Source organism: Cotesia typhae, unplaced genomic scaffold (genome assembly GCF_013202065.1).
Source record: "Cotesia typhae breed Kobodo isofemale line unplaced genomic scaffold, CoteBio_Ctyphae contig_11, whole genome shotgun sequence".
In the NCBI taxonomy this organism is placed as follows: domain Eukaryota; kingdom Metazoa; phylum Arthropoda; class Insecta; order Hymenoptera; family Braconidae; genus Cotesia; species Cotesia typhae.
Window position 1 is genome coordinate 2,810,402 of NW_027423711.1, and position 14,476 is coordinate 2,824,877.

Below are 14,476 nucleotides of genomic sequence, written 5' to 3' on the forward strand. Positions count from 1 at the left end.
GATGGCAAATAAAGACAATGAAAAAAAAAAAAAAACATATTTTTTATGATTAATATTTTTTTTATTAATTACTTTTTAAAAAGTATATACTATTTGTATATTTGAATAGTTTTTTATCGTGAAAACTATTTTATTTTCTGGGATATATTTTTCGTATTAGACTTGATACGTCTAACAAGAGCGTTGACATCATCATCCAATGATTTAGTGTTTTTTGAACGTTTGACAGGTACTTCCTAAAAAATAAAAATGAAAAAAAATTAATTTAGTAATTAAAAATAATCAAATACTAAACAAGTAAGCAACAACAAAAAAAAATTACCTCAACAGGAATATTATTGTCATTATTATGATAACTAATTTTCTGTCCTTGTCGTTTAAACTTTTCTTTTCTAATGAGTTCGGTCCCCTTTGTGTTTCTGAAATGCGGATCAGTAGGATCAATATGAAAGTCAGGAGACTCATAAACTGCAGCGAATCTAGGATCTTCAACATTGATTTCGAATTTATCTTCAAATTCACTATTATTCCCTTTATTTTTTTTCATCAATCTCTTCTTTTTCGACTTTGACAATGTTTCATTCTGTTCTATTTTTTTCATATCAAAATGATTTTTCAATTTATCATCTTCTTTATCTAATAGCAGCAATTCTAGTTCCGCATTCTCTTGTTTTTTTTCTTCATCATCAGAATCAACAGCATTCTTTTTAGATTTTTTATTTTTAGCTTTATTAGGTTTCATATTAATCATTTCTTCTTTGAAGTAAGGATCATTCATATCAACATCCGACGGAATAGAATCATCATCACTGTCAGATAAGTTTCCTGTTTTATTTTTCAATTGTTTCTTTTTTAATTTCTTCGCTTTCTTCTTCTCTTGAACTTTCAACTTATATTTTTCAAAAGGCGTTAATTTTTCTTTTTCTTTTTCATCTATTTTTTTCTTAACTAATTTTTCTGTATTTTCTTTTAAATCATTTTCTTCTCTCATTCCCCATTCGCACTCAAAATCAATGTCAGATTTTTTTTTCTTCTTTTCATTCTCTGCGTTCTGCTGTAATAATAATTTATAAATAGAAATATCATTTTTATTCTTTTTTTTACTTTGATTATTTTCAATCTCTTTAACTTTATCTAAATTATTATCATTTTCAATTTCTGGTTCATCTTCACTTGAACTTGTCGCCACATATTTAGCAATATCCTCATGATTGATATCATCTAGCCGCCCTTTATTCATTTTTTCCGCTATTTCTTGGCGCTCAAAACTCGTTTCATCCCAAGTCGACGCACATTTAACCTGCTGCATTGCTTTAGTTGTAAAAAGTCTCGGCTTATAATTCGCAGAATCTAGATATTTATCACAAACTTCTTTGGGTTCTTGATCGAATACTCTGTCATCAGTAACAACTCGCAGATCCATCTTATTAGAACTTGACTCATACTCGAAACCGTCGAGAGCTCGATAAATAGCTTCAGCAGTTTCTCTAGAATCAAGAACAATAAGTGCAAAATAATACTGAAGCCTCTTCAACTGATACAATCTTATTTTCTCCTTTTGAACCGCTGAATCTTCATCATCATCAGTATTATTATCATCTTCTTCTTCAATCTTCTTGCTTTCTGTTATTTCAATTGGTCCTTTTAATTCTTCTTCTTTCATCCTCTCAAGTCCAAACTCCGTTGGATAAATAGTGACTGATTTCACCAATCCACCTGGAGGTAAAAATGAAATAACTAATGCCATAATATCAACAGCACGTATTCGATCCCAATCCATATTACAAAGTGCTAAGCGCGTCGTTGTCTCATTTATTTCTTCAGCATCGTTATCCAACTCTCCCCACTTGTGGACAATATCTTCTATATCGGATGCTTCAGAATCATCTTCTTCTGATGATGAACTGTCTGAAAAAAGGTTAGCGTGACCTCTGGCATAATCAACAGAAAGATCTTTAAGTTTTTGCGTTGTATTAGAATCCTTGTTTTTTGTTTCAATTTTATTTTTTTGAATTTTATCCTCATTAACTTCATTATCATCATCATCATCACTATCATCTTCATTTATTGTTTCAGTTTTTTTTTCAACCTTTCTTCTAGCTTTTTTCGTTGCTTCAGTTTTTAATTTACTAGATTTTTGTAATTCATTTTTTTCTTGTAATTTATCACTCTTTTCAGAGTTGTCAGACTCAATTTGCTCATTATCGCTCTCAAGTTCAGAATCATCACCATCTTGACTCTCATTATCTTCATTGTCATCCGTATCATCATCACTAGAACCGCCATAATATTTCCTTAGATTTTCTGCTGAAGATTGATTAACTGGCCTACCTCGCTTGTCAAATTTATATTTTACATTGAATTCTTTATTTGTTAACATGGGACGAAATCTCTCGTCTATTTTTATTTTCCGTTTACTCTTTGGCATACTTCTAAATTTTGGATCTTTTGCAATATTCCCAAAACGGGAGTCTTTTGACAAATCCGCCATCCTGAAAAAATAAATAAATTAGTCAATATAAATTTGTATAAGGAAAAATAACAAACACGAAATTTAAAAATTATCAAAAAGAAAAAAATAAGTAGAATATATTTGTATAAAAGATTTTAGGATCTTTATAGGCATATTTTTTCATTGTTGTTCTTTGTTTATAATTAACATTGATAACAATACATGAAAAAAACTCATTAAAAATTTTATATCAATTACAAAAATCAATTTAAATTAAAAAAAAAAATAAAACTATGCTTAATTTAAAAAATAAAAATGCTTACTTTGTATTCTCCAAAATATAGAACAATGATTATTAAAAAAAATTTTTTTTTAACACAATTACAACGTAATTTAATAATATTGTTAAAACTATTAACAATCAGAAGGTTATAAACATGTTATACATGTGGTCCATGTCAATAAGTTTGAGTTCAGGCAACGAGGTTAGAAAAAGAACTATAGCGCTACTCTCCCTAACCTCTATAGTATCATTTTAATCTTTTTAATCAGCTGGCTCTATTGGTATATTTTAAAGGCGCTAAATTTTAAATTTATAAATATTACTTTCCCTGATGTTTTAATTATAATCATACAATATTTAATTTGACTCTCTGGAATTTTTTTCGCTAAAATAAAACTACTTTTTTCATAAAAAATTTCATATATTTATTTTATTGCAATGTATTTTTTTTTTTTTTTTTTTTTTTTTTCACTGAAAATTAATAATTTATATTCGCACGGGTAGAATGTGATAGATTAAAAACTTCGTTGTTTGCGATAACAATTAATTTCTTGTACGAATTATAACATTTATTTATTATTTATGTCAATTTCAATCTCAAATTAACTGTAATTTATCATTTAGTAAATAATAATAAATTTAGCCGACGTTTTTAATATTTTGATTTTTTTTTTAATTAAATTATAAAAAAAAAATATTTTTAAAAAATTGCATGTGAAATTTTTTCTTTTATTTTTTTAAAAATAATTTTTCAATAAAAAAAAATTCTAAAAATTTTTAGATGTCGGCTAACTCAATTTTCATATTTAGTAAATACAATAGTATTAAATGGATTTCTTTTAAAAGTAAAAACTCCATGTTTAATTATTCAAATAATTTTCAATTATAACAGTAAATAGTTATATTAAAGTTCTAACAAATGCATACAATTAACATTGTCGTTAGGTGATGCAATTTATAATGACATTAAGTATTTTTTAATATTTATAATTCAATTTTTAATCTAACTTAGTTTTTGTATCTGGCGTAATTGTATAGTGATGAAATATCATAATAAATTCGCGTCAATTTTAAAACTGGTTACAAAAGTAAAAAGCAAAATGTTTCTATTACTAAAACAAATAATCTTACGTTAAGTAAAACAAGTAATTTTTTGCATAAAACATTAGTTAAGAGCGATATTTTATTACAAATATATAGAATTATACCTTACTCACATAGTTATAAATTTATGAATCATAAATACTAAAAAAATTTTTTATTAAAATAAAAAAAAAGAATTCTTAAAATTTCAAAAAATAAAAATTATTCAGTGTCTTCTTAATTTAGTGCCCAAGGGGGGTTCTCTTAAATTTGTAGGTGCTTTTCGTCTCCTTGGTCGACCAGAAATCTTACTACTGGCGTTGCTGCTGTCTGAATCACTTTGTTGGTCCATTTGTAGTGATCTATCAAAATGATAATAATTATCTATTAATAAATTAAAATGCTTCTTGTAATAAAAATAAATAAAATTAATTCAATAATTATTTGTACTTTAATTTACGAAATTTATGATCACAATCACGATAATAATAATAAAAAAAAAAAAAAAAAAATAATTTTTTTTTTTTTTTTTAATTTTACAGTGGCTATCCCCCTTAATAGGGACAAATAAGTCTTGAATATAAAAAATACTTACGAAAAGGAATTCGAAGAAGTTCGTGATGTAATTGACAATATTTTTCTACTTTCTTCCAATTTTTGAAGTACAACCTTAGCCGTACTGGGATCTTTTTTTTTAGTACTTTTTCGCTTAGATTTTGACACAGTTTCTAAAGGACTGGATGGTTCAGAATCGCTAGAAGAAATAAGTCGATGTTTATTTATTCGTTTTCTTTTCAAGATGTCAGGATGTCCAATAAAAGACTCTACGGAAGTCCTCATAGTAGTATTGTCAAGTCTATCCATCCCCGTAGATGTCCGATTCAAAGTTTCATTTATTTGTGGGATTAACACAGTCGAGTTATCAATCAATGATTCTCTTATAGTTCTTCTGGGCATGGGTGAATTTATAACTCGAGTTATCATATTTATCTCAGTTGTAAACTCTGGTTCAGGATCAACCTGAGGTGTTTCAACAAGAGGCCTTTCCAAGACCGGTAAGTTTAATTCATTAATATCGAAAGGTAAATTACGAGTAGGATAAGGTTTTTTTTTTATAATCATTGTAAAGTCTTCATCACTATCAATTGGTTGACGACCTCGCTCCGTAGTGACATTTGAGGATATTTGTAATAAATTATTATTGTCACTGTTGACTTCATTATCATCATTTCTCCTGGTTCGCGTGTTAATAGAAGCCGCTAATCGACCCCAGTTACCACATTTTTCACCGTCATCATCGTCATCAACTTCATTCTCATTGCTTTCATCGTTGTTATGTTGAGTGGAAAATTTACGACTCTTAGGGCTATCTTCACCCGTAGATGAATATTTAGATACATTTTTTGATTTATCATGATTATTATCATCATCAGAAACATAATTATTCATTGTTCTATTTCTTGTATTGACCGAAAAAAATTTTGAATATTTAATGTTATCAGCATCATCATTAGAGTCTTCGTCACTATCGCTACTTGTCGATGAAATAGTACATCTATTTTCAGCCCACTCAATCCGCGAAGAGTCGTTAGGATCTTCTTCGGCGACAGTTTGATCTGCATTTGTTTGGTCTGCTGTTTCTAATGATGCTGGAGTTTCTGATGAAATAGTAAACGTTGCTGATGAATTACCATTAAAACTATTAGAAGCTTGTAGAGTGCTCTGATTATTAGAATTATCTTCATCAATAGCAAAAGATTCGGAAGTATGCATCCAACTAGAGCCTTCCAATGGATCATCTGCTTTACTAGATTTTTTCAAGTCATTCTTCCTTGAATCAAAACCATAAGTGGGAGCTGTCCATGACTCTGATAATTTATCAATGATATTCTCTGAACTCTCATCATTTTGTTCAGAAATATTCTGATCATTAGATGGTTCAACAATTGTAGATACTTCCATTGAATTTGAATTACCAGAAGTATTATCGTTTTCAAAAATTGTATTTACATTGACAGTTTGTGCATTATTTCGAAGGAAACGGGATACATCTTGTAATGCAACACGCGGGCTTTTAAACATTTCCGGTAGAGATTCATGGTTGAAACGTGGCTCATGGTTGACAGATAAACGTTCAGAATTACGTGATTCCCGTCGTGAATATCGACTGGTACGTCTGCTTTTAGATCGCCTATTGGAATTACTTTCAGACAAATCATCAACTTCATCGCTTATTCTTGCTGTCGATCTACGTATTCTTTCAGGTAACAATCTTTCTACGCGTCTGGTTGGAAAACCATTCTGTTGATTGGCTGGCAATCTTACAAAACTAGTTGCTGTTGAACTAGTATTGGTTGCTGTTGTTTCTACTGATGAAGCGTTGTTATCAATTCGAAGTGAGCTCCGTTCAGGTATTGATATGCTTTCTTCAATATCACTTAAATTTGGTGATGTACGTATGCGGGGCATATTTATTCTGCTCAAATTTATGACTGGCTTTGTTATTGTGTGGCCACTAACCATCGGCTGAACAACTCCACGTGCTGGTGATTTAATGGATTGTCTTGACGAGTCTCTTCGTGGCATTGGGCTCCGAGACAAATTTGTACGTATGTTAATTGGATCTGTTTGGACAATAGTTCGACAGGATTGTATTGTATCGGTTAGAAAACCAGTTGCTTTTACGAGTAATTCTAAACCTTGCTTTGAATTCTGCAGTATTTTTGATAATATTTCATCACGTTTATTTATTGCCACTTGCATGTCTTGAATTTGACTTGTCAACGCAAGACTATGAGAAAACGTATACTGATGGTCTTGTTTTTCTTTTGATAATGCTCGTGCAAGAGCATTATTATTGGCTTTTAGTTTTTCATACACTGTCAAAAAAATAAACATTAGTTATGTTTATATTAAAAATAATATGTAATAATAAAAATATAATACTGAAGTTAGCAGTCAGCTGTTAATGCTAAAAAAATTTTTTAATAAATCAATTACACGGAAAGATCAAGATGACACTGGATATTATCTCAGATTATACTCCGTCATATCGTTGGTGAAAAAAATTTCAGATAGTAGCTAGAAAAAACCAGATTATACTGTGTGATATCTGGATTATACTCATTGTAATCTGGATTATACTAGCTACTGTCTGAAATTTTTTTTCACTCAGTACAATAAAAAAATGCTTCTAAAAATTTTTCACTTGTAATTTTTTTTTTAATTTTCACATGAAAAACTTTGATTTAATTTTTTTTATAATAATTTAATTGCTATAAATATCTAAAAAAATTTTCATATCTGTCAACTTCAGTGTCAAATAAAAATAATAATTTTTTATCAATATTTACATAAATTTCGTGGCTTAGAAATTGACTTCCTTTTTATTTGGTTCCTTTTCACCAAGACAGTAGGCCTTTTAACTTTTTTGTATTTATTAGACAGAGGCATTATTTTCGATTTTTTTGCCTAGATCAACAAAAAAATTATATAATACCAATTTATCAGCTTGTCACAAAAACAAAATATTGTAATTAAAGAAAAGTTATAAACTTACCATGAGAAATATCTTTTAAAAAGTACTTAGGCAATAAACTTTTAATAAACAATGATAAAATATATTTTTAATAGTCACTGATGTCATAAAAAATTATAGTTTTTTAATTTCAGTGTTGCAATTTTATGAGTCGTCCGAGTTTTTAAATTAGTGACATTGACTATTCTTAATGAAACTCAATATTCAGTCACTAATAATAACGAAAACTTCAGCATACAATTACGTAATTTTGGAAGATAACATATGACACTTTTTGGGCTTTTTTAGGCGTTAAATTATTTTTAAGTTATACTGAGTACAAAGACCGGCCATTGGCGTGTATAATTGTAAAAAAAGCTTCAATCGTACCAGAGAAGGTTGCTAGATCGCGCTTAAATCGTGTTTGAGAGAAAAAATTTTAATGGCGCGAAATATTAAATTTTGTTTTTGTTTTATTTTGCATTCGAGTTATTTACTTACAAACTATTATTTGTTATCACTAAAATTAATTAATTAAAACTAAGTAATTATTGATTTTTTTAATTAATTCTTTACGTAGATTTATTGCATAAAAACAATAACACTGAAGTTAGCCGTCAGCTGTTGATTTTAAAAATTTTTTTAACAAATCAATTACAATAAAAAAATGCTTCTAAAAATTTTCACTTGTAATTTTTATTAATTTTCATAAGTGGAATTTTTTAATAAAAATTAAATTAGCCGACATTTAAAAATTTTTAGAATTTTTTATGTTGAAAAATTACTTAAAATAATCAAAACAAAAAATTTCACATGTAGAAAATTTAAAAAATTAGATGTGCAATTTTTGAAAAATATTTTTTTGTTTCAATTTAATTATTAAAAAGAAATCAAAAAATTAAAAATATCGGCTAAAAATGTTCACTTGTAATTTTTATTAATTTTCACATGTGAAACTTTTTAATAATATTTTTTATGACATTAAGGTTAGCTGTCACTTGACAATTTTTTAATTTTCTTTAACAAAAAAATTATTTTTAAAAAATTGCATTTTTAATTTATTAAAATTTCCACAAGTCCATTTTTTTAATAATTTTTTTTTGCTAAAAAAAATTAAAACAATTGTAAAATGACCGCTAAATTTAATGTCATTATTTTTTTATAATAATTAAATTCTAAAAAAATTTTTAACATCTGTCAACTTCAGTGTCACTAAAAACAAACAAATTATCAAGTTTTCCTGAACACCACGTGTTAAAATACAGAACTAATTTCAAGTATTACTATAAGTTGATAAGTCAATTTTCATATTATTTTTTTTTACTCTATCTTGTCAAATTTATTTAATGATGTTTGTTGAATAAACAAACCAGAACATCAAGTAAATAATTAAAAAAATTATTATTATTTAATTTAAATGTCAAGAAAATTGATGGAGTTAGTATTAGTAATTAAAAATTGGTAAAGTGAAAAATAAAAAAATAACAATAATAAATAATGAATATACGTAAAAAAGTATTACCAAAAACAATTGGTGATGGATTATCAATGTTTTTTATATTAATAATAATCCCACTAATTTATTGGTTTGAATTATGGATTGTATTGCCGGATTTATTTGAAGCTGGTTCACCATTGTATATTTGTCATTTTATATTTGGTAATTTTATAATGATCAATATTGTAGGCAATTACACGTATGCAGTGATGTGTGATACCAGTACAAGGCCGGTAATAATGTCAATAAGCAAAGCTAAAGTAAAGGATGGCTGGAGATTTTGTTCATCATGTGAAGCAGTGTCACCACCAAGATCTTGGCACTGTCAAATTTGTAACACGTGCATTTTAAAACGTGATCACCACTGTGTATTCACTGGCTGCTGCATCGGCTATTTGAATCATCGTTATTTTTTGATGCTAGTTTTCTACATATTTATTGGTGCTACCTACTCATTTTATTACAACAATTATTTCATTTGGAGTAAATTAGTATTTGAATTTCCTCTGTCTATTATAAAAATAATATTCCCTTTAGCAATATTTATATTTGGATTTGACGATTCCTGGGAACAATTTTATTTAATGCTTTATATTATCTCTGTTGTTGGTATGTTATTTACTGGCGCATTATTTATTTATCATTTAAGATTAGTATTTAATGGTACTGTTGCATATGAGAAAGATAAAAATATTTTTAAGTATAATATTGGATGGAAAGACAATATCAAAGATGTTTTAGGTAAAAGGTGGTATGTGTGCTGGTTACTGCCTTACATTAAATCTGATTTACTCCACGATGGTTTGTTTTGGAGTACTATTGGATCGTGGAAAGATAATTCGAAGTATAGATAATTTTTTGAGATTTTAATGCTGAAATTAATAATATCTACGAGACTTTTTAATATATACATTTGTATGCATATTTAATTACTTAAATATTTTATTTTCTCGGCTACAATTTTTGTATTGATTCTGCACAGTTTTCAGGGATAATTATGACATTTATAACCAAGTCAGTTCAACTTATTAGGCTGCATTTTATAGCAATGTAATGCTATGAAAAAAAATTACTTCTTTTTATGTTAAAAAAAATTTTTAATGTAAATTAAGTTAGCCGACATTGAAAAAATTTTTAGTGAAATTTTTTTTTACTGAAAAAATGATCACAAAAAAATTAAAAAAAAATTTGAAAAACATTACGTGAAATTTTTTAAAAATATTTTTTAGTTCTAATTTAATAATTTAAAAAAAATCAAAACGGCTGCCCAATTTTAAAATACAGTAACTGCAAAATTTTTATACCTGATTTTTTTTAGTATTCCTGAATTTCTTATAACTTTTAATTTCAAGTATTTTTTCTTAAAAGTATTTATATTGAAGTATTTTCTACTCAAAAATCAAATTTTCTATCAATTTGGCGCGCAGACTTTTTTTTAATAAGAAAAATTTTTAAAAATCTCACATCTGTCAGTTATTGTGTTTTGAAATTAGGCAGTTGAAAAAGTTAAAAATGTTAGCTAACTTTAGTATTATTAATTTTTATACAATATACAGACTTGACAAATATTTTCACAGACAATACAAGCAATTTATTATATACAAAATTTAATAAAAACTTAAAAGTTGATTATATCTGTAAAATATTTTTACATTTTCACTGTGAATATTAAAAAATCTAGCCATTTAATTTCTTATATAATTTTTTTAAGAAAGCAAAAACTATTTATGATTTATTAAACTCACTTAATTTATATTTCAATACCAAATAAAATTATATTAGTTTTAATTTTCTCAATATTACAAAGTTAATTTATTTTCAATTGCAAAAATCAATACTGTGTTCAAGTCATATGCAAGTGATGAAATATGTTCAAGAAATATGTTTCAATTACTGTTTCGAATTGTCTATTTTTAATTTATATTCAATGCAAAAAAAAATCTGAGCTTTGAACAATTTTATCAATACAATTATTGGAAGATACTTTTTTTTTGTCATTGTATTTTATTTTAATTATATTGTAATTTTAAAACAATAATCAATACAATTTAATAATTTATAAAATTATTGTTAATAATGATTTCTCTAATATTTTATTGTGACTTAAATAATTTATATTTTTGTGAGTTTATAAAAAATATTTGTTTATGAAAACAAAAATATTAAATATCACACAAAAAATAAAATTACAGTTTTATTTCAAAAATATTGAATATGTTGAGAATATCCTGAGAATTAATCTACAGAATCGGATTATTTACTATACCATTAAGACTGATGCTATAAGTTTTAGCATTCCCAATAACACTTAAAAAAAATTCCCGCCGGAAAGTACCGATATTTTCAGGATTGAAAACAATTTTAAAGTATTTGACTTTACCAGGTTGCATAGCAGAACGTGGTTCAACGTTCTCAACTTGTGTACCAGACATATCCTTTGTACTAAAATTTGGCAAAGAATACAATTTGAATACTTGGTCATCACTGTTAGATAATTTTCTTTGCTGTGTCTTCGTTAAAACTCTGTAAAACTTAGAATTAAGATTTGGACCTCGAATTTGTTCAGCAGATAATTTATTGACAAAATCACTCTCAAGTTGATTGATTATCAAATCATAAATTCGAGGGTCCCAAGGATCGCTAAATTTTGCATGCCATCGATGAACATCATTCATATCTGACGCAGACATCCAATCGTCCATTATTCTTAACATTGATTTTAAATTCGAGTTATAAATATTAAAAGCTTTAATCACAGATTTTGATTTCTTCTTCTTTTTAATTCCGTCTTCTTTATCACTCAATTCAAATGAAATAGGCTCACACAAGGATTGGCTTTTTGGACTTTTTAATTTTCTTTTAGATTCTTGTTTACTGCAAATATTCAATTCCGATTTTCTATCTTTTTTATTAACTGCAAAATATTTTTCTGAACAGTTTTGTTCAACTGTTTTAATAATTGGATCTAAATTTTTTTCAGTAACGACACTTTGATCTTCAAATTCGTGATTATTCGTTTTATTATTAGAATCTAGAGTTTTATTTTTTTCTCCTATTTCAGTCAAGTTTTCCATTAATTTCCGTTCATATAATTCCAATGAATTATTAAAAGTTACAAAAAATAAAAAATTTATCGAACTGTGACTAATAATTAACGAAAATATTTCTACTTGGTTTTTTATAAAATTATTAGCTAAAGTTTGAAGAACAAAACCTTTTCTAAAATTATCGCTTTTAAATATTTCTTTTAAAATTTCTTTAAATAAATTTAGATCAATATCAAGAAAAGTTTCTTCATTCTTACATTTAGATCTTCTTTTTCTGTTTTTAACATTTGATTTATCGATTAATTTTTTTTTACAATCAATAATGCTTTCTATTAAATTTATTCCTTCGATTTTATACTCTAAACAACTAAATGGATCCATAGAATGTAATTCCTCAATACTAGGAATGGTTTGTAAGCTATCAATCAGATCATTTATTTTCGGTTTAGAAAAATTAAATAAATATTCATTTTTCAATCCGTTAATTTTGATTTCTTCATTGTAAATTTTTTCAGTTGAATTATTAATTTTTGTGGTAAACTCAAAATTTTCTAATTGACCTTTTACGGTAGCCAGTAACCCTTCATACTTTTGATAAATTATTTCCTTAATTTTAATCGCACTCGGTGACTTTTTCAATGCAATAAATTCAGTAATTACAGTGTTTAAATTTAATAAAGGTAAGTTAATTTTTCTTGCAGCTCGACACGCAGTTTCTTGATAAGAAGTAAAAGGCGCTCCGTAAAATACAATACAAATTTTTTTATTCATTAATTTATAACAATCATCATTGATTTCTTTAATTGGGTCTTTACGGGTTTTCCAGAAGTCGTCTTGGTTGTGAAGAATATTAATAAAAGAATAAATCAAGCTCTCAGTTTCATCACAAAAAATTGACTTCTTTAAATCTTTATCTTCTGAAGTAATACACGAATTATTTTTATTGTCAAATTCTTCACTCAAATTATTTATTTCTTTTTTAATATTTCTTTTTTTTGCATTATCAACCAAATAATAATAAAACTCGTAAAGTTTCGGAGGAAGCTGTGCTGCAATTTTCGCTATCGGTAGAAAAATTTCATTAGCCTGATAATAAGTAAGCAACGCGAGAATAATTTTGTTTTCTTGATTGCTTATTTTATCTAAATGCTCCCAATAAAATTCAATTGGAAAAACATTTGGATTTTCAACGTAAAAAATATGCTCTTTTGATGAGCCACGAAGATTTGCGAAGAAATCAATAGAAGTTTCACTGATATTTAATTTACGTTCTACTCCTCTGCCAATTAATTTTATTTTTATAGACTCACAAGATTGTTCTATAAAAATAATTAAGTCAGTCGCGTGGGAACCAGATTTATGTGGTTTGAAACGGATATTAATCATTATATATTGTTTAGGGGAAGTGATTCCCTCTGTTTCAATTAAGTAAAATGAGTTTGACATTTTATCTTCATCAAACAATTTTATCCGCCAACGACAATCAATAAAACCATCATTTTCAATTAACAATTGCGACTCTTTACATTCTCCAATAAAAATATTTTCAAAGTTAATATAATTTGTGTTTGTTTTTAAGGACGGAGAAGTGATAACTCCTGTTATTAAAATAGAAACCGTACAACCATCAGCGACTTCAATAAAAATTTCTCTTCTAATTTCACCGGTTTTATCAAGAAAAATTTTGCTTGACGGATTAATTGAAATTTCAAAAATATAAAATTCCGCAGGCTTTAAAATTCTGTTTTCAAATTTAATTGTAATTCCGTATTTTGATAAATACTTTTGACTTTTTGGTTGCTTCATTTGAAGAAATAATTTGCAAGGAGAGTAATTTAATATTCTCAAAGAATGACTAGTCAATTGATCAGTCACAATATATCCTAAATTTAGGACATAGGTAGCAATATAATCGTTTAAAAGTGCATGATTTTTTTTGATAAATTCCGTTGCAAAATGTCTTTCAATAAACATTTTTATGTCCACAATTTGCGATAATTCACAGCAATTAACTACATGCCATCCATTTGAAGTAAGTCTTGATAAATCAGTTTCTGAAATTATTTTTGAGCTACTTTCTTTATTGTTTAATTCTCCGTTATTGTTCAAATCTTCAAAATATTGAAGAGCGCAATATTCTTCACAAGTTAAATTATCATTATTAGCCCTCGGTAACGGTAAATACACTTGAGGAAAAATTCCATGGCATTGCATGCTAATTTTTACCGGCGATAAATTTTCAATTTCGAGGTAAAAAAACTCTTCAATGTATCCTGGAATAATTGGTTTATATTGAAGCGTAATCAAAGCTGTTTCTCCTGATTTGATGAACCCTTTTTTGGGATTTATTGAAAAAATTCTCGTAGGATTTTCACTCTCTTCAGGAACGATATATAATTTATAATCAATTTGAATATTGCAAATATTTTTAAGAGTGAATTTTTCGGAATGATATTGAAAAATTAATTTATTACCAAAATTAATATTTTTTGTACTTAAATGGTATCTTACGGTATCTGCTCTTGCCTCAACATTAATACTTATCAAAGGTCCTTTTAAAACTTGGCATCGCAATTCAGCTTTTATAAGTAAAGGA

General features: G+C 26.8%; 3 protein-coding genes across 5 annotated transcripts; 1 reads left to right on the forward strand and 2 right to left on the reverse strand.

Moving 5' to 3' along the window:
• Window positions 1-32: 32 nt before the first annotated feature.
• On the reverse strand, window positions 33-3,145 carry LOC141532076 (ESF1 homolog). The gene is made up of 3 exons (XM_074250273.1): window positions 2,776-3,145; window positions 323-2,492; window positions 33-236 (listed from the first exon to the last, which is right to left on the reverse strand). Exons 2-3 carry the CDS (start codon window positions 2,489-2,491, stop codon window positions 126-128), a joined length of 2,280 nt encoding a protein of 759 aa, XP_074106374.1. The 5' UTR covers window position 2,492; window positions 2,776-3,145; the 3' UTR covers window positions 33-125.
• A 755-nt stretch (window positions 3,146-3,900) lies between these two features.
• On the reverse strand, window positions 3,901-7,713 carry LOC141532003 (uncharacterized). Its single transcript, XM_074250188.1, has 4 exons — window positions 7,378-7,713; window positions 7,172-7,289; window positions 4,414-6,697; window positions 3,901-4,180 (listed from the first exon to the last, which is right to left on the reverse strand). Exons 1-4 carry the CDS (start codon window positions 7,378-7,380, stop codon window positions 4,045-4,047), a joined length of 2,541 nt encoding a protein of 846 aa, XP_074106289.1. The 5' UTR covers window positions 7,381-7,713; the 3' UTR covers window positions 3,901-4,044.
• A 992-nt stretch (window positions 7,714-8,705) lies between these two features.
• Window positions 8,706-10,954, forward strand: LOC141532141 (putative palmitoyltransferase ZDHHC24). 3 transcript variants are annotated; one of them, XM_074250546.1, is made up of 2 exons: window positions 8,706-8,772; window positions 9,023-10,954. In XM_074250546.1, exon 2 carries the CDS (start codon window positions 9,043-9,045, stop codon window positions 9,685-9,687), a length of 645 nt encoding a protein of 214 aa, XP_074106647.1. In that variant the 5' UTR covers window positions 8,706-8,772; window positions 9,023-9,042; the 3' UTR covers window positions 9,688-10,954. The 3 variants fall into 3 exon arrangements, with proteins under 3 accessions (XP_074106647.1, XP_074106566.1, XP_074106492.1); XM_074250465.1 differs by having other exon boundaries at window positions 8,718-8,796; XM_074250391.1 differs by lacking the exon at window positions 8,706-8,772 and having other exon boundaries at window positions 8,787-10,954.
• The last annotated feature ends 3,522 nt before the right edge of the window (window positions 10,955-14,476 follow it).